The 19,957-nt window shown below is 44.8% G+C and overlaps 1 protein-coding gene across 1 annotated transcript in view; it reads right to left on the bottom strand.

Moving 5' to 3' along the window:
• The window catches only part of LOC128872229 (3-phosphoinositide-dependent protein kinase 1), a 451,269-nt gene that overhangs the window by 141,763 nt on the left and 289,549 nt on the right, over nucleotides 1-19,957 (bottom strand). The window contains exon 5 of the mRNA XM_054114690.1: nucleotides 19,866-19,913. Coding sequence (XP_053970665.1) covers nucleotides 19,866-19,913 — 48 coding nt within the window. The remainder of the gene's footprint in view (nucleotides 1-19,865; nucleotides 19,914-19,957) is intronic.

The raw sequence follows: 19,957 nt of genomic DNA on the forward strand, positions 1-19,957 counted from the left end.
GCAACTCGTACACTCGTTGTGCAATCGTCCGACAATGTTGTTTTTCTGCTGCGTCCCACCTCTCCGCCGGCGGGTTTCCACGTGTCTCCCGCGAATTTTCCATTCCCGCTCGCGTACGCGTGCCCATAAATTTAAATACTTTACGTTAGATAATTTCAAGGGAATTTTCGAGGATCTAGCAATTAGGGAGAATAGAATACAAATGTTCGTGCTATGCAGGAGTTCAGGCCGCGAGATCGTCGTGCTAGATACGACGACCATTAAGAATCCAGAGCATAGGGCACGTATCGTGTGCTGCTTTTATTGTAAATTGCGAGGTTATATACCTGTGTTTACACTAATAAGTGAATATTAACATTGCAGTGTTATTATACACTTGTTTTCTTTGTATCAAGTATACCATCGTTTACGAGAGTTAGAAATTCTATTCGCGTCTCGATTGCGACTTTCCTCGAATCGCAACTCGTTAAAAAAAATGCCTAGAGCTTTCATCGGTCGAGCATTCTTACGCAGTCTGGACGTAGATTAACGACGCGTGTTAGCACGGCTCCGCTCGGCTCCCTTTGATACGGACACACGTGCACACCCGAGGCGCCAACGCGATGATCGATTAAATTTAATTAATCCGAGGAAATTCAATTTCTTCGAGTTTACATTGTTACACCACTGTAATGATAACGTTGACACAGTTACTCGAGCAAAACCATCGTATGCGAACGTACAGCTCGATATTTAGTTATTCGTTTTATGCATTGAATATATTTTGTACTACAATAATAGATTCTCAATTTTTATAAGAATAGTTTGCATTCCCTTACGATTAGCGCTTGAAAAATATCGTCGCAATAACCATGTAACCAATTTTATATAAGTTTAATCCAAGGCTGGAAACGTAATAAATAGTGCTTGCTTTGAGCAATTCTCTGGAAGCAACTAGCCACACTCGCGCAATAAACTCCGTTCCTCCTGATTATTTGGAGCTCCGAAAAGTTCCAATTTTCTTTGAGATAGGTAAACAAATTATCGGAGGTAGTTTCAAAGGAAGGGAATCGAGGAACCCGAGGAGAACAGAACGCGAGCAAATGAAAATATCGATTTGGTGCTTATTTGCAATCGAGTACGTGACTACTAGTACCTACTACTACCAGTTGCTAGTTCGTCGGTCGACAACAGTCGCGTTTAATTTCCCTCCCACGCGCGGGAAAGAAACGCGCGCCAAAAATCCCCGTCTCGACTTTCTCTTGCCCAGTCGAGCGTGCATGTTCACAATGGAACGCTCGTTCCCTCCTAATCCTAGGAATATCAAAATGATTCCATGTGGAACCGAAATCCCACGACCGACACCAACGAAATTCGTGGCGTACAGTGTTCGTAGTTAACTAATATGCTTCCTCGCGTTGGAGCGTTTGAAACTTTCGTCTCGGCTCGCAGAAAGCACAAAATGGTTGTCCTGCGTCGAACGTATCCGTAGACCGATCCCCAAGCTTTGAAACTCTTCTTTATCGTTAACTCTGCGGGGAAATCTTGCTTTTTCGACCCCCGGAACAGAAACTGCCAAGATCGTTTAACAACAGACTCGCACCCTTCGCGAGCAGTCGTTGGAACTTGGTAAGGAAGAGTTCAGAAGGGACGTACAAGTTCCGCTTCGCGAGATGATGAATTTTTAATTGCTACCAATCGTTGAACACCTAAATTTATGCACTGTAAACGCAACTCATAGTAGGTACACCGATCCTCACGCTTTGAAACTCTTCCTCTTTGTCGCTAACTCTGCAGGGAAATCTCGTTCTTCAACCCCGAGGACCGAGAGCGTCGCGATAGTCTCTCGACTCTCTTGCATCCATTTCAGGGACTCAAAAATTACTTCGGCGTTTCGACTGCAGTTTTTCCTCCACAAACTCTCCACCCACCCCTTCGGGAAAACATTGTTCGCGCTTAAAACCGCGACGGTCTCGGTGCGCACGTGGCAGGCTGTGGAGAATCCGCGTCGCGTCGCGTTCGCAGCGGCGAAGAGGGAAAGACAATCCCAAAGAGGTCGTCCAGAGGAAAGGGGGGAGGGGTGGGCGAGCGAGAGAGCGGAGTTCGCGTAACAAAGGCGGAGAACGCGAGGAGGAACGAAGCGGCGAATTATTGCGTCGCAATATCTAGACGGGGGACCTGGTTCGCCGACTATCTGGCCTACTTCCATGTTTTTACTCGGCGATTCGGTGCGCGGCGTGCACGTATGTACTTTACACGGCCGCTTCGGCCGCCCAGAGGTCGTGTTCAGGCTGGCTCCATCAGCGACTCGGTCTGCGTACCTGCACGTAAATAACCGGGATCGCCGACAGACAGGTAGCACACGTAGGGACGGTTACGTATCGAAACGCACGTAAGGCCTTTGCGAGGAGGCCTTTTCTTGGCGGCGATCCCGCTCGACGGTCGACGATACCGCCACGCAGCGCTAAAAATACCCGCGGGGAACCCGCGCTCCTCTTATCGAGCATGCTTCGATCACGAGTCCTTTGATTTCGGTATTCGAGGTCTTGCCGCGCATCTTTTCAAACATTCCTTATTCCGTAGCGAGGAAATCGTGTTGCATCGATACGTATAGATTTCCTAAAGGTACAGAAGGATTTGCAGAGGGTAGATTACCCCTGCCGTTCACATGGATCCAGGACTTACCGATCCTGGACGTTGCACTAGTAAGTATATAACGCGCGATTTAATTATAGTACTGTGGTTTCTTCGTATGTCCTGTCGATGGAAGGACGCATTACTCCGTTGGTGGATCGAGAGGATCGAGGAAGGTAATACACCGCGATCGTCGATGGCCCTGCGTTACAACCTATCGGTAAAGTATTACAGACCGAGATTGATGTTCGCCGCGGTTACTTTGAAGAGAATGCGAAACGTGGACAAGAATTTCTCATTTAAGGCACGGAACCGCCGCAGGGCTGATACAGTTGCGCGGCATTGTGTAATATTGGTCAGATTGCGAGCGTTCCAACGATGATTGTGGCAATTGTTCGGAGTCAAGGCCCTCGATAAACGAGGCGAAAGCTATCGACGCTATCGATATCAGCTTTTTAGCCGAGTATCGGGTGTATATAATAGTCGGTTGTCTTGTTGCATCCGGAAATCTTATCTCGAGAGTCGTGTCGACGTTATTACGACAAGCTGATAGTAATAGCCGGACAACGTTCTTACGAAATTGCATTTATATTTCTCTAACGGCGCGTGCGTTTATCTATCGGCACAGGTGGGGAATCGATTTCGATCGCTAATTGCCGTGATGTAACCCCGCGCGTGCGACGAGAACGCCAGATATCTGTGGCTCGCATATAGCGTACTCTCCTTAGTTGCTTGGTATATTTTTTAAAAGTGCTCAGGACATGCAAGCTTGTTCCACTTTTCGCTATAACACAGCTACAGCCCCTGAGGGCTCTATCTCATTTTTTTTTGACGTGTTACATGCTGTGCTTCGCTTTTCAGTTACCTGAAAATTCTTCAGTCAAATTTGATGTAAACATTATCGTGACTCGCACACCTAAAGATGACAATCTAACGAGTTGAATCGTCAACAATAGCGCACGTATGATACGTATACCTAGGTATTCGAATACGCACAGCTGTGATTGGTTCTTTTATAATTACGCGATTGGCCGCGAATCGCCATTCGATCGAGTAATTGAAACTGCGATTCCAGCCACCTAGGTGTCCCGATCCCGCTGCGGCGTTCACCGTTACGCAAGATCGTATAACACGGAACGATATCGTCGTTGTTATCAGAGCGCGGTTCTCAAAGCCCAGGCGCCGATAATCGTGCTCCGGGTGGTTGTCACCGCGAACAGTCACGGCGCACCTATCGGCGTCGGGCGTGAAATATGTGCGAAAGTATTTTCTTCGACGGGCTGGGGGATCGCGTAATATACCTGGCGTAATATTGTGCTCCGTTGGACAACTGTTACGATCGTTCCCCCTGAAAACGGGAACGGTAATTGGAGTATCGGGCCACCGTCAATGGTCGTCGAGGCGCGATTCGAGAATTGTTCCGTACACCGGCCGGAACACGAGGAAAGGGGGGAGAGTACTTGCGTAATCGTCTAACCTCCCGACATTGCAACCGCTCGTGTTTACGTGGGAGCGTTACGAAAGACACCGTTTACAAACAAGTTACGCGGCCGACCGAGGAAACGAAAGAAAGCTGCAACGAAGACGGATACATCGCTCGCGGTCGTCGCTAGATGAAACTTTATTGGCTGGCGTGTCTCGATGCCAAGTAAAAATTACACGATTTATTTGTTGGACATTTCAACAGCGCGGAGAAATATGGTCATGGTTGGGGATTTCAATGCCACGCAAAAACGTGTAGTTCGATAGTTGGGGATTTCAATGCCAAGCAAAAATGCGTAGTTTCGTAGTTGGTTATTTCTGAGATAAAAAAAAATATGTGCTTTGATTGGTGGATATCTCAATGCCAAAGGAAAATATATACTGTAATAATTGGATTTTTCAATGTTAGTGGAAAATGTAGAGTTTACTCGGTCGTTATTTCTGTGGTAAAGAAAAATATATAGTCTACTATAGTTTGTCTATTCTTTGATATATCAGTTTCGTGTAAAAATGTATGTTTCCATAGTTGGTTGCCTCTGTGACAGTCGTGCACTGGGTGTTCGGTGTGACGCAGGATATTCTAATGGAGGACACTCCCGAAAACGTCATGGTAGACGGATCCAGTCGTCGAGAATTTCGCCGATGATTGCGTTTCCGGCGAACACGCGTCCACTGTTTGGGTATCTGGTCTAGCGATCGGAACAGCAGTTGCACACGTCGTTGTAAGCTCGTGTCACCCATGGAGAATCGCTCGCCAGGGATAAACGCGAATAGAGTGACTCGGGATGCGTTGCGAAACGCGTTACGGGTGCCATTGCGAGTTAAACGTCGCCGTGGAGTTTAAGCCCGTTGGTAATGAATCGCCCTGGCGTTGATGGTCACTTATGTCACGGTGAAAGCTAAACGGGTTAAAAGGCGCGATTAACGTAAACGTAATGGTGTTTGCTAAGACCGGCGCGAGTTGTCGTTTCGAGGGAAATCGATGATCAATTTTGTGGATCGCAGGTAAAACTTAACAATCGAAATAACGATACGCTAGTTTCCTCCAAGTAAACCAAGCGTGAAGAAAAATTAGTATGAACTAACGGTTCAAAAAAAATGTGCAAGGTTAAACAAAACCCTACCCCTTCTCTGTAAAAAATAATTTCCCAGTAACGTTGAATAAACGAAGTAAACTAATAAAATAGCGTCGAATCAACAGTTTCCTAGAAACGGAAAACCTTGGAAATCTCTGGTTTAACGGAGACGTCAAGCCCGCGATCGAGTCGATGACCGATAACCTATTATATGTATAGTCTTCGACGGAGAGGCACGCGGCGAGCGCGCGGACAATGTGATTCTTTTGCAAATAAGAGCGCATAAATATACGACAAGGTAGCGGAAACGAAGGACAAGACGCGTTGGTTTAAATATTCGACCGTAATTGTTACACTTTACACCGTCACTCTCGCAGCTTTTGTTTAAATTTCAGAATAAAGAGTGACGAATGGATTGTGAATTTTATGCATTAGCGGTGATCGCGGATGTGAAAAGTGTATGCTAAACGTATGCGGAAAAATATGCATTTACGCAAAGTGAGTTATCGGTATCATTGAGTCTATTTATAAAATATATTCTCGATATGTTTTGTTTTTGTATATTAGCGTGCGTCACGAGTGTATAAAATTTATCGATGAATAACGAATAGGAGATCTCGGTTGTTTCGAACCTTCCAGTTTCTTCTGTGGTGTTTTTACCATTCTTTATCGTAAAGAAAGTGGCGATCCCCGTTTGAGAAACACTGGCATTAGATGAAAGAACTTTTTTTCAATCGTCGTCGCGACGGATATCTCATACTTGTTCAATAGGAGCTACGGAGTCGTACATTCGCTAATAATAAAGCATGTACGCGTTCGTTCCTTTCGTCGACCAAGTTGGCGCATTATGGCGTGGACTTCTCGGAAGAAAGGCGCTTGCATCTTATTGGCGGCGATGTAAATAACACACGCTGACGCACAGGAAATTCCACATGGATTGCTATTTATAGGGGAGTGATACCGAAGATATCCTGGATGCAGGTACGAGTCGCGTCGAGGTAGCAATCGCGAAGGTCGAAGCTAAGTTGAAATTTTGCACAAACATGAGATAGAAATGCTAGAATAATTGGTAGAATTGGTATGCGAGGAATATTAAACAATGCAAAATAATAATCGAAAAAGTAGAACTGTAGGTTGAGGCACGATAGACTTTCCTTTTTATACAATATTGAGTGCGATTTTATGGTTAAACATTTTTTAAAGATCTCCAAGCTTTTTCTATATGAAATTATAAAAAATAATCGAAGAATTCCAGCTCGTTCTCGAGATGTCCTCAAAAGGAGACAGGGAGTGACTCGTGCTTCACCCCGTGTAAGGCAACGCAGACGACGTAAAACCTAATTCGCGATCCGAAAGTAACTGGAGATACATAACCACACCGTCAAGATGACCTTGCTTAGAAATTACCTAACGTCGTCGCGGAACGCCGAGACAATCAGAAACCTACAGAAGATTGTTCGAGAGACTCGCTTCCATCAAGCGACGCCAGCCTTTTGCATGCTGTCCTGTGTTTACGCGAACAATAACAACATTACCGGTAAATCCTAATTACGTAACTGTGTCACGTAACTGTTTTGCCTCGCTCGCCAGCCAGCGAATGGATTCGTAGAGTCGTCAAAGGCTTTCTTTCTGCGCCGAACGTCACGTGGAAAGTAAACGCGCCACGTCGCGTCGCGATCGACGCCAACCGCTAGAACAATTCTTCCGAACAATAAAATCGATCATTTTAGCCTATTACGAAGATTTTGTATGTCACCTCTGCGTTAGCTTCCGAGAAATCTTCGTATCTATTATCGAAACGGGCATTATTGCACTATAAATTTAGTTTGATTAGCGACAAATGAACGGAACATATTTTGCAAAATTTATATTCGGACGTTCAATTACAAACGAGTATAACAACACACGGAGAATTACGTTCCAATATTTCACACAGTCGTTTAAATGGCACGTATTAAGTAATTACGTAAAATGGTGCACGGGTATTAAGTGATTACGTAAAATTCGAATTTCAAGCCGGCGCCAAGTATACGCGACATTAGACAACCAGCAATCACTGGAGAACCTCGAGGAGAACGCAGTCGTTTACTGCTGGACGCTTATTACGACAAATTGCGTTCGAAGAAACAAAGTAAGAATACAAAGAGTCGTCGCGAATATTGTCTCGAATAAATATTATCGAACGACGCCGCAGGATGGAATTTTTCAGAGGATTAAGAAACCATCCTGGCACGAGTAAACAACTCGAATATTCAACGTCACGACTACCCCCTCTACCACGAAACTGACGAACAATACACGGAAAACAATTTCTCTTTATTCGAGTAGTAAATTTCTCGCGTGTTTTCGATTCAAGATCTAGAGACGTTGATGATTTGGAAAACAATTTCAAAAGAGTAAATAGACGACTATTGGCAAAATCGTAAAATTCATCTTCCTTGATTCATTTGCAAGCTCTGCCACCAATGAAGTTCTGTATCTACATGCTCCTTTTCCGTCTTTTATCAGCTTTCGTAGCCAAAAGAGGGTAACGCGGGAAACCGAAAAAAGGTCAACGACTATGTTTAACGCCTGCCGGTGTTCATTCATATTTATAGCGATGAATGAAAACTCCGTGACGAGTAGTTTCGACCGTCGACCGCGCTCGTTTTACGTCGCGCTCGCTGCGAATCCCAGAATTTAAATCAATTACCAGAAAACCGTTTGAAAATAATTAAGAAGTGAAAATTAATCAATCTTTTAAAATCTACAGAAATATTAGCACGTTGACTTCTTGCTTCGTTTCTAACGACTGATTTAATTTACGAATAATTAATCCGAAGGAAAGTTATTCAAGTTCAGTCCTGCCTTAGGAGAAGCTCCGTATATTTATTCTAGGATAATCTGGGTAAATAATTGCCGAGGAAACTTAACTTACGAAACGTGGGAGCAAACGAAATTTGTTAGCGAAAAGAAGGAGAAAATTGGTGATTTGTCAGGCTCGCGGAGACAATACCGCCCGGAATTGCAAAATTCGACGAAAATTGGCGTCCATTAACGTCGGAAAAATGGTCGGAGGATTTGCAGAAAACGTGAGAGAGGAGACCGGGTATCTCGAGGAAGCAGATCACGAAACAAGAAGAAACCGTAAAATCAGCAACCGTCGGGGAAACAAAAGAGTCGGATGCTCCGAGAGAGGCAATTACTCGGACCGTCTCTCCGTCAACATTTCCCCAAAGACACGTACGCCTCTCTTTGGGATCGGGCATTGCGCAGGCACTCGCGAAACGTATCCCGGAAACACGAGACAAGATTTCACGAGGTGCAAGATCGCGTTTAATCAACCATCGGGCCGAAACGCGGACCGCCTTCCATTCGCTCGCACAGCGGTTTCGCAACCGTCTTGACACGACCACCACCACTCCTCCTCGGGCATTTCCAATTGACGTTTTTCCGACTTCCCACCGGCGTTTCTTCGTCGTCGTTCCTTTTCTTCGTGAACGCCGCAAACACAGCAACAGCGAAATAAGATTACCCGTGAGCGACGATCAATGCGGCCGAATACGTGACCGGCTGCGTCGTGTTTTCGACTTTGCCTGTCCCGTTTGCCGACCACTGCTTCCTACGTGACGAGAACTTTGTTAAAAACAACGGGAAAACCCCGCATGGGAACGCTCCTTTCCGCGGAAACCTCGTTAAGTAGGTAAAAAGGCAACTTTCCAATCACCGTGGAGTAAAATAAACACTGGCGCTACGGAAACACTTATAGCTAATCGGTTGTCCGTATATTTTGTAAATTAGTCTCGAGAAAGTAATTCTTTGTGCCAAATGAAATACGTTGTTAAGCTATGTTAATGTGTTCGTTACTCTGTCGGTAAAAATTGCAATCGAGAAACATTTCCCTCAGCTTGAATTCGGTTATCAATTTCAATTGTTGTCGACGAGTGAACGAACTATCAAAAAGTACACCTCGATGTTACGCGGAAATATTCATCGTGACAAAAAAAAATCCATATTCAACGAGCCCGTCACGAAAATAAGAAATTTCTCGCTGAAAAGCGGCCACGGATCGACGATATCGTTATCTAACCCTTCCAGTTCACGAATCTGGGGAAAAGCAACGGCGTATGGCTCACTTCCTGAAGATAATGCACGCACCCCCGCGGGTGGAATAAGATCGATTATTTGCACGCGACGCCCCGCGGGGAACACAGTGCTCGGCGTTTTGCAATGGAGCACGCTGCACTTTTCGCTTGCGAAAAATCCAATTTTTCCGTATAAAATGATAGATCTAGTCCTCGAAAATAATATAAAAAAAGCTTTTCACATTCTGAATTATGTTCGAAAGAAGTATTCATCTCGTAGTTATATTAGGGGACCAGAAAGTAATGTCGTTTCTTTTACATTAAATTCAAACAAATAAATTTATAACACGTTAAAATCAATTGGTATACAATGAACTGATAAACGATAAACAAATATTGATATTCGTAGAAACGACATTACTTTCTGATCCCCCTAATACTTATTTGAGATTCGTCAAAAGTAACGGAATAAAAAAATTATCGTACACGTCCTGTACCAACAGTTTTGTCAATGGTCCTAAAACCATTCTGTCTAATTACTTTGCAAATACAGGACGTTTAAAACGGGGATGCCTAAACAAGCGAAACTCCCGCGTGTTATTCGGTTATGCGGTCGGTGAGCACTTCGCCCGAGGGAACGGTGAATTTTGCAAAGAATCGCGATTATGTCAACAGCTTATTCAGTGCTACGGACTCGAAACTCTCTGAGAGCCGTTAGCGCGTCAGGTGGCGCGCTTTCGAGGCGAAAACGAAACGCGCTTGGTAAAATTAGAAAAAGAACGTAAATAAACCGGGCGAAAGCGGCAACACTCCGCGAGCTTTTCGCGGATTCGCAGAAACACGGTCGAGCGGTTTACTTCCTGAAGATAATGTACACACGTCGAGGCGAAACGGGGTCAACTGTTTGCGCATAACGCCTAACCCTAACGTCCTAATTGCCTGTCGCGCGCCGACAAAATCCCGCGTAACTGAGCCGCGACAAGAGTGGAGACAAGGTGTAGGTTCTATTCGCGCTAACTTCTCAAAATGCTGTTGGTTTTTATTATAACTCAAATATAAATATGAAAGATAAAAATATATAATTTAATTTAAACATTAACTAACAACAAAATCAACTAATTAAATGAGGAACGTTACAAATAATTTATAATCAATCAATATTTGAAAACGCAGAGCAAAACAAAACGTTACGAGTAAACATGTGTGCGTACATTGTGTTGTAGATTTAACACAGCCCCCCCCCCCCCCCAATCGATTACACAAGGATAGAAGGAGGGAAGGAAGATAAAAGAAGATGCTCTATTCATGATCGACCGATTGACGGACTGTATTAAATCTAATCGACAAAAAGTATTTTGAGAAGTAAACGCGAATAGAAACTACACCTTGCCCCCACTCTTGTCGCGGCTCAACTACCCGCGTTTTTGTCGCCGCGCGACAGGCAATTAGGACAAGGCAGAATGGAAAACGAGTACGCGCAGTCGGCTGAACTACACGCAGTGCGTATCAAGGCCCTTCTGCGTCGTTTATTGCACGCCACGGTTCGCGAAGCTAATTAAACGTCGTTTTACTGATATGTAATATATATAATCAACGCCGGCACGAGGGTATTCGTGTCCATCGATTTATCGTGCCCAACACATTCGCTCGATTAACCCTTCGACCAGTGTTTCTCTATCCCCACCCCGAAGAAATGGTGTCGGCAAGTTTCTACTCAAATACCAACGAGAGACAATTACTTATTTCTCACCTCGCTAATACATCGCCGGATATTCTCAAAATACATATTTGCTCGGATCGTTTTACCTGACAAAATTAAACGTTACTAGTGATGTAAACGCGTAAACGAATCCTGGCGTTATCAAAGCATTACGTGCTCGAGTCTGTTATTTCACTATTCGGAAAGTATCGTTTAATTCGCGCGTTATCTTCGCGTGAATCCTGACACTGCATCAGCCGATGAGTACTTACTGCGTGTACAATCACTTTACGGTACTAGGATACGATATTCTTTCGTACCGCATTGGAAGGACGCATTTTCCAACGATACAAACGTATTTGCCCACGATTCGAAGATTGCACCCGCCGATCGTGGTTTTGTGGTCGATTAAACGAAGGAAAAAAAAATGAACGGAATGTTTTATTTCTCGAGCGCACTCCGTGAGAGGTGATTACGTTCGCGATTCTGCGAAGAGATTGAAAATGGGAAACACGATCGATGGTGGGGACGGAATTAATCGACTCGATGACTTTGTTTATATAATGGAAAATCGTGGCAAAAAGATGCGGTTCGTCGCTGATTGGCATTGAGTATCGAGCGGGTCGTCCGAAAGGCCCCTGTCGGGAAGGACAGCCCCTGAAGCGGAAACCCTCTTACGAAACAGAATTTCTCGTGGAACGCAGAAATTCTGTTACGCGATCCGCGCGATGCTGCGTAATACGTTTCGTATCGGAAGCAATTATTTTTACGCTGATGTAATCGTTTCGGAGGATGCGGAATGTTTGCTATGTAATAAACATCTGCATTGGCGACAGACGCCTGGCTTTTTACCGTGTTTCCTTCGTTTTTTAGACGTCCGAGGCAGCGTCTCGGTTTGTCAACTGTATCGATCGAGAATGACTACGATCAAACGATGGCGATGAATCTAGAGAACCACGAGATTTTTTAATTAAATGAATCCTAAAATTTGATAGATTTCGCGATCTTATTCGAGAGAGGGCGCGACAAAATCTCTTAATTATTTATTCGTGAATCAACATAATAATTTGAGTTACACGATGAACCTTGATCGATGCGAATCGTTTTATTCGCCATGTGCAACTGACCCTTCGTAAGTGGCATCCGCGATTCTTCCCTTTTGGATTATTTTCATTTATGCGCGTAACTTTGTAGAATACTATGCAGAGATGAGAAATTGGCTAGCGGGTCTGATTTATAACAGCACAATCTCCTTGATTATACCATAGAATTCTATAGCGTAATCAAGGAGATTGTACTGTTACCAATCAGACCCGCTAACCAATCTCTCATCTCTGCATAGTACCCATCTCGAAGAGGGCCGAAACGTCGATATTTGTTACAGCATAGGATATTGTTGCTCTCGCTACCAAAAAAAAAGAAAAAAAAAAGAAACACAGAGGATTCTTCTTCTTGTATAGCCAATCAGACGCGATGCGCTATAAAGGATTAAATAATAAGGATCCAAGGGATATCGCCGACCTACGAAGAAGACTCTCTTCTTTCTTTATCTATATTCCCTCCTCGCAACACCGGCGTCTGGTTATCAGCGAAGTGCCACGATATTCCCCGTCGATTCGCGTTTGGGAATTTTTTGCGCTCGTCGACTCGCTAAACTCTACCCCATAAATTATTTCCCGAAGAAAAACAAGCGGCGCGGACGTGTTTCCCTTTCGTCTGGCCAGGGAATTTAGTTAAGGCCCTAGACGGTAGATGGGCTCGAAGACAAGAGTATCGGTGGCGTCCCTCTCGTTGATAGGGTTGCTTGGCTCCTTGTCACGGTGTCCCTGGGGAGGCCTGGGTCTCGTCCAGTCCGGTAATTACACGGATGCCTCCTTCTTTTTGAAGTTGGCACGCTCGCGGAATAAGTTTACCGGCTCGAAAGTCAGCACGACGGCCTCCTTGGACCTCGTCGCTGATTAACCCCCCAGAGATTAGCTTCCTGATGGAGCTGGAATGATTTTATCCCGGGTTACCGACAGGACGAGGCCGACGTCGAGGTTTCCATTATCCTTCGCTCCTGCACGTCCGGGGACCATCGCGAGAGAAGGGAATTTTTTATTCCCTCCTTGTTCGCGCTCCCCTTGCCGCGATATTGATTCTGCTTAGGTTGCTCCTTTTTCTTTCATTCGAATTACGGAAGCGTTAACGCTAGTGCGCAAGTGAATACGTTTGCGGAGCGTGACACGGTTCTAAACGACTTTTTGTCGTTAAAGTGGTGCGCCATTAGCGATCCTCCTAGCACGGAGATGAACGGAATTTTGTTCGAATGAAAAGAAAGTGGTGTGTTTTTCTTTTTTTTTTGCTCTTACGTGTGTAGAGCATCTGAAAATCGAGAGATTGCGATTAGAAAGAAGAAAATGCTTGGGATGTATTTATATTTCCAACTCGGAAAGTGTGTCAACAGTCGCAGCCTGTACACGGCATGGCCGTCAGTCTTACGTTCGGAACTTCTAATGAAAATATTTGCAAACAATGTAGAAAGTCTCGCACCGCTATTAAAGTTAACGTTATTTGGTTTCAACGAAAGACGAGATGAAAACTGGCGACGAACGAAGAGCAATAGGAGCTAGCGGATCGGTTCGCGACCATAAGACCGCAGCCACCCTGGAGTTATAAGTTTTTCGCTCGTAAGATCCATCTGGGACGTGCTAATATTGGCACACCGAGTGATTTTAATTTTACACTTAAGGGAATCGACGTTATCGAGTTTACCCAACGGGTGCGGGATTTCATCCTGCTCGTCTTATCTCATTTTCCTTGGCGCTCCCTCGCCCCCCGTCCGACGTTTCCCTTCACCATTGCTTTTCCCCTCGCATCGTGCGAAAAGTTACCGCCCGGAAGCGTTCGCGTAATCAATCGTGCTTCGCGATAACGTCCCATTGAACCGACCAAAGAAAAAGAAGCGGGATCGAGGAAGCAATTATAATCGATTCTCCTTCAAGCTGCCGGTGATCGACAAACATCGGCTAGCTCGTCTAGAAAATTAACATCGGACGCGTTAGACATGTTTTCCACGCGTTTGAAGAACACTGGGGCTGGTAAACAAATGCGCAGGCGAATCGTGATTTCGATCTCGTTGCTAGAAATGAAGAGAAATAACCTTCCTAAAGGAAATCAATTTTTTTATGTTACCTCAAGCGTTAAACTCTCTAAGAGATGGAAGCTTTCTGCTTGGGATTAATTAATTAGTTTCGTATTTATCGCGTCATTAGTGTGCAAATGATAGCAAGACGTGAACCTCCCTTTTTCAAGAGTCGCAATTAGTTTGCAACACTTTCAACACCAAACCCGCTAAACAGCGTCGGAACTAGATCGATTAAGATCGGCAAAGTTATATCGACACGAACCGGGATTGAGAGTCACGAATACCGGCGCACGTAACCGACAAGGAGCTACTGTTATCGTTGTTTCAACGCTAATAGTAGCGGAAACGTAAACGAGTCGGAGTACATTCCGTTCGGTGGACGGTAGTCGCAGTTGAAAATTTACGTTATCCGGTATCGATAATACGCGAAATGGTGGACTGACGGAGCATAAGAAACGGCCGTTTGTATAACTTAATAGCTCTCGTAAAAATCGACCACAACGTACATCTCCGCGATTTCCTTCAGGATTGTTATGCCTCACAATTTCCTGCGGTGGAAACTGATAGACACTCCGCTATCTCTGATCGCGTCTTTTAGCGCTCTTCGAGAGAAACCAGGACGTAGAGGGCCCTAGGAATCATTTATCTAAATTATTTTCTTCTTTCATTTTCGGAGACCTATTCGGAAACGAGTTCCCATGAAATGGATGCTACGTCTGCGCCGTCAAAAATTGCAATTCGAGCAAGTTTTGGATCCTGTTAGTTAGACTTCACACATTGTCGCTTTGTAACTGTGTTTACAGAAACTGTTGCGAAGTTACGCAAGCTCTGAGAACCAATTCCACTCAGCGTTCTACGTGGAACGCCTCTCGAATTATGCGTTGGCGTCATTGCCATTTTCTGCTAGGTGACAAAGACACGGTCATTCGAGCTGTTTGAATTTCCATCCGAGATTCTGCGATCGTCTGCGCTACGTATCCGATCAGATACGCCGGAAAAAGGACGGAAAAAATATCTTTGCAACGCAAAAACAGGACGAGCGTTTCCTGTCCCACCGGAACGCTACGATCTTTGCAAGTGGCGCGTCGCTTCGAAAGGAAATAAGACATTGGTATTTAAGAATTTGACGAATTCCAGTGATCCCTCTCGCGGGAAGTTTTGAATTTACACGTATTCATCGAAGAAAACGATTCGAGTAGGCGTTGGTTCGCTCGAAACCATTCGCAGAGACAAACTGTCTAGCCGGTGGAAGTCCGAATTGATCGTATACGTCGGGAGCGGGTCATTAACATAATCCAGTGACTCGAGAATACGTTTGCGATTTCCTCAGCGACGTCTTATACGTTTCAATCACGGAAACTGCCGGCGTGCACACTCGCTCCAGGGAAACAATGAATAATGAGAAATACAATATCGACGACTCGCGCGACAAATTGCTTAATTTGAATAAAAACTCATTCGTTTCATTTTAAATACAATTTTTTCCAAAATTCCTCGTTACTTTGCATGCGTAATGTCAGACGTTCCATTTCCCCTTCAAACATAATTATCTTCCTCCTGGAATTAAAACAATTCCACGAATATCGTAATTTGAAGCGTGATTTATTCATTGCTTTTTAATGCAATCGGAATACTTTGCGATATGCGAGTTATTGATTTTTAAGAACGATTGTGATTATACATAACGTAATTCGGTAATGTTTTTCCCAGAGGAAAGCTGTGATAAGCAACTACCTCCCGCATTAATTTAAAAACCCGGATATATTATTTTTCCATGAAGTGTTCGCGATAAACGCGAACAAGTAGACCTAGATTAGAAACTCCTACCATGTTCGATCGTTCCATCCGAATTCTCTTTCACCGAGTCATCCGTCACGATTCATCATATTCTGTACCATAATTAGAAATTTGTTTTGCCATTTTCCCAGATCATCCATCATCCTCCTCCTCCGGTGGAAAGCATAACGCTGACTCGAAACGCGTCAGCATTCGATTAACCCGAATCGCGGATATTTCTAGACGTTTGACAACATTGTGGAAGCTAAACTTTTTCCTGCATACACTCCTGTATCCCGTTTATGCTTCAATCGACTTCCCAACCAGATGCATTATGCGATAAAGGATTAAATAACAAGTACACGTTCCGAAGGATTATTCCGAAGGATGAGGAGCAACAAGTCAAAGATTCCCGCCACGTTCTGAGCATTGTACACGAATGGGATCCTCGGTAGGGTTATTACGGTTTCGCCCGCGTCGCACTTATGTCACGTATCTTTGTTTGCACGTACCCCTTCTGCTCTCCATTCAGCCGTCCCCGGTCGCCCGTGGGCGTCGAAAAAGAAGTCAGAGTAACCGAGGAAAAGGTAAACCGACGATTTACACGAGTAAACGCAGGCGTGCCGCCTGCACGTTGCAGATAAGTTACACTCGCAGTCGTTACCCCGCTCTTTTGCTCCTCTTTCGTCGTTCTTCGCGCCACCCCCGCTCCTCGGCGCCACCCTTAACGCCACGGCTAAATTTACTTCGGAATATTTCTATCTACTATTTTTTGGCCAATCTCGTTTACCTTCACCGACTAGACTATTTAGACACCCCTGTTTATAAAAAAATCAGTTTCACTACAGAAATTCTTCCACGACAATTCTCACTTTTTAACATTTTCAGAGCTGAATTATTCTTTTTTCTCGTACTAATGTGATTTAATTTCTAGGGTTAACTTCGGCTAACATTAGTATTGGAAAAATTGTAAAAAATCCTAATAGTGTAGTTTTCGAGGAAAACTGGTTTTTCTTCGTGTGCACAAATAAGGACATTAGTGTCGGTAATTTTTTAATTTTGTGTCCTCAATTGTGGACGCCAGGTTTGAAAGGGTTAAGAAAGTACCCCTTTTAGAAATCAGTTTTAAAGAAACAGTGAAGCAACGTCGCTCATCGCGACAATTTTCGAGCCATCCGTTAAATCGTGTAAAATTTCTAAGATTTGCGACCAGCCCGTCGATCGGCGGTTCCAAACAAGCGAAAACAAAACGGCATCGATGAAAGGGACGCAGCTCTTTGCCAACGAGCAAATACTCGACCGCGAAAGGGGTTAATAAAAGCCGATTTGTCCCTCGTTTTTTGTTTGTTTCTTTCTTTTTTTGCTCTGAACGATGTCGCGTCAACGGACTGTTTGTAAACCGACTGGCCGCAATCGACGAAGGGATGCGCGAGCATGTCGAGCGTATTCCAATCCCCGAAGCCACATAGTTCCGCGTCGCAGAAGCCTGAATCCGAAGCACAGCCCGTTCAGGGAATAACAGCGTGTCGGACCGCTCGAATCCTATTTTCTAGTTTTTCGCCCTCGAGTGATTCAGGGCTGTCTGGCCGGCTCGCTGGTTCGGCGGGTGCCAGAGATGGGCGAACTTTCATTCGAATAATAAATGACGAACGAGACCGATTCACTACTGACGCTTATTCGATCCAACTGTGAAATATAATAAGGGTGGTACGGTTTTGCTCTGGAAACTATTCTTTTTGCAATCTTATTTTTGGAATGATAATCGGATTCGACTTAATCTTTCGTGTTTAATGTAACGTTTTCAATAAAAATTAGAGTATTCAGAGTATTCAGTACTGAATGGGTTAAGATTCTAATTCCCCTCCAACGATCAACGGTGTAAGAGCGGTGTTCCTTTGTTTCCCGCTCGAAATTTGTATCCCGGCGAGAATTTTGCTCATCTCTGTGCGCCTGGCAGCCGGAGAAAGAGAAACGAGAAATGGGGGGTTGAAACACGAGAAACGTCGCGTTGTCCCCCGTGTCCCGCGCGGTTCCACGCAGCTGAAAGAGAAGTTGCGAGCGGCAGGGCTGCGCACGGAGCGTAAAGGGAGCCGGTCCCCGGTGCAACAAGTACGCAATTCAGGAAAGTTGCGCCGGCGTCGATAAGGCAATTATTCGGTTGCGCCGCTTCGCGAGAACAATGCCTTTTGTCGGATGAAGCAACAACGGTGTTATATGGAAGACGGGCTCGGACGGGGAGGAGAACGTCTTTATGCGAGATGCAGACACCTGTATCGAGAGTGCGGACCTTTCTTCCACGGGAACACCATTTGTCGGTCTGGAAGACGGCTTCGCGAATCGGTAAAGATTTTTGTTTCGTCGAGACAATTGAATTCCGCTCGCCCTACAGTCGCGAGGAGTTTCGCGACTGTCGCGAAGGACCTCATTCGAAATCGTCGAAACCCTCTGCATAGGCATAGACTTGCCTCCAATTTTGCGTAAGAATGTCGTCTGCTCTCGGCGCTTAATAATTTGAGTAGAAATACAAGGGTTTGACTATGGCAGATTTTTTACGATAGGTGTATCGACAAGCCTGTCTTCAAAAGTAGAGAATAAAGAAAAACTCAATCGCACGGAATTTTATCTCTATCTACAGAGCTTACCGTGGCGTTTCGATAAAACAGTCCCGAGGTATTCGAAAAATGAGATCACGATTGTAAACATGTATTTCTTGGGAACCTGTTATTCATAAAAGATGCGATCACTTTAAAGTGGTTGCGCCAGATTTCGGAGAATTTTAGTTCTTTTTTCGAGTAGATCGGCAACGTATAATTGTTTCGATGCCGAGATGATTTATCATCGATACGTCATTCGACACACGATTTTATCAGCGTTACTCTTAACAGGAAACAGAAAGTCGACCTTCGACTTTCGTGAAAGCCTCCTCGCGGTCGAGATTAAGCTTATTTACAAAACACGGAAACAACCGTGATAAACGCTCGGGTTTCGCGAACGCGGGTTATCAAACGAGTTCAGCGTTTCATTGTAATCCCGCTATAATTAGGAGAAAAAAACGGAGAAGCGATACGACCACAAATAACTTCCGCGATGTTATGTCACGTCGAAGAATTCCAAACTTATTGTTTCGCGCGTTGATAAACGAAAGGAAGAAAAGACGAAAACAAATCGTCGAATAGCGGAAGTTCCTCGTACTTTCATAACGCGGATGAACAGTTGTTCGAGTACGCAGATTATCGAGAGGTTTAACATTTTATCGCGTGCTCATCATAATTAGGAAAGGAAACAGAAAAACATTCGCGGTGTAACGAATGTTTTGAAATAACTTTTGCGTCGTCGCGCTGCGTTTACGAGATCCGAAGTTGTATGCGTGTCAATAAATAAATGAGGAACAAGTAGACCGTCGTACTGGGGCATCTTTATGTTTTGAATCAACAGTTCGATTACCAAGTTTTTTCGCGTTCAGCTGGCGCATTCTTTACTCGTTTAACAGCTCGGGTAATACACTTTGATGGCATTTGCGAAAACGCTGGAAGCTGTTAAAAAATGGGGCAGATATACGGTCGAACGAGCAGAAAGATGAAACAGGAGCTTGGATGCTTTAGCCAGAAATCATTTTAGCGTGTTCTTAGTTCGCGAAACGAGCGCTTGCGCGAACGATCAGCGCCGAGACCCGATAAAAATGCAATAACGTCGCACCTCGGTGCAGATTTCGTCGGAGTCAGGGGGATAAGATCGAACAGAAGGGGCGAAGAAAGACGACAGTGCCTGTCTCGCGGCGAATCACTGGGAATTCGTCTTCTCCCCGGCACGTACGCTCATTTCGCGTTTCCCTAGCTGCCGCGTTTCTCAACATCGACGCCAAGCGTCGAGCGTCGTAAATAAGAACGTCTTGGGTCGAGCAAACGTGACCGTAGTCGACGATTTCGCCCCCTTCGTCGTTTCGTCTACCATCAGCGCCATTTCTTCGTGGAATATTCGCGGGGAAACTTTAACAACGCGAAATAATAAGTAATCTGGGATCTACTTACGGTCGGGGAATTGCATGCAACGTTCGTATCGCCGTCCGCGTCGGAATCCTGAAACGAACAATAGAAAATTAAACTAGACGTCGCACGAGTCA

This window comes from Hylaeus volcanicus, chromosome 2 (genome assembly GCF_026283585.1).
Source record: "Hylaeus volcanicus isolate JK05 chromosome 2, UHH_iyHylVolc1.0_haploid, whole genome shotgun sequence".
In the NCBI taxonomy this organism is placed as follows: domain Eukaryota; kingdom Metazoa; phylum Arthropoda; class Insecta; order Hymenoptera; family Colletidae; genus Hylaeus; species Hylaeus volcanicus.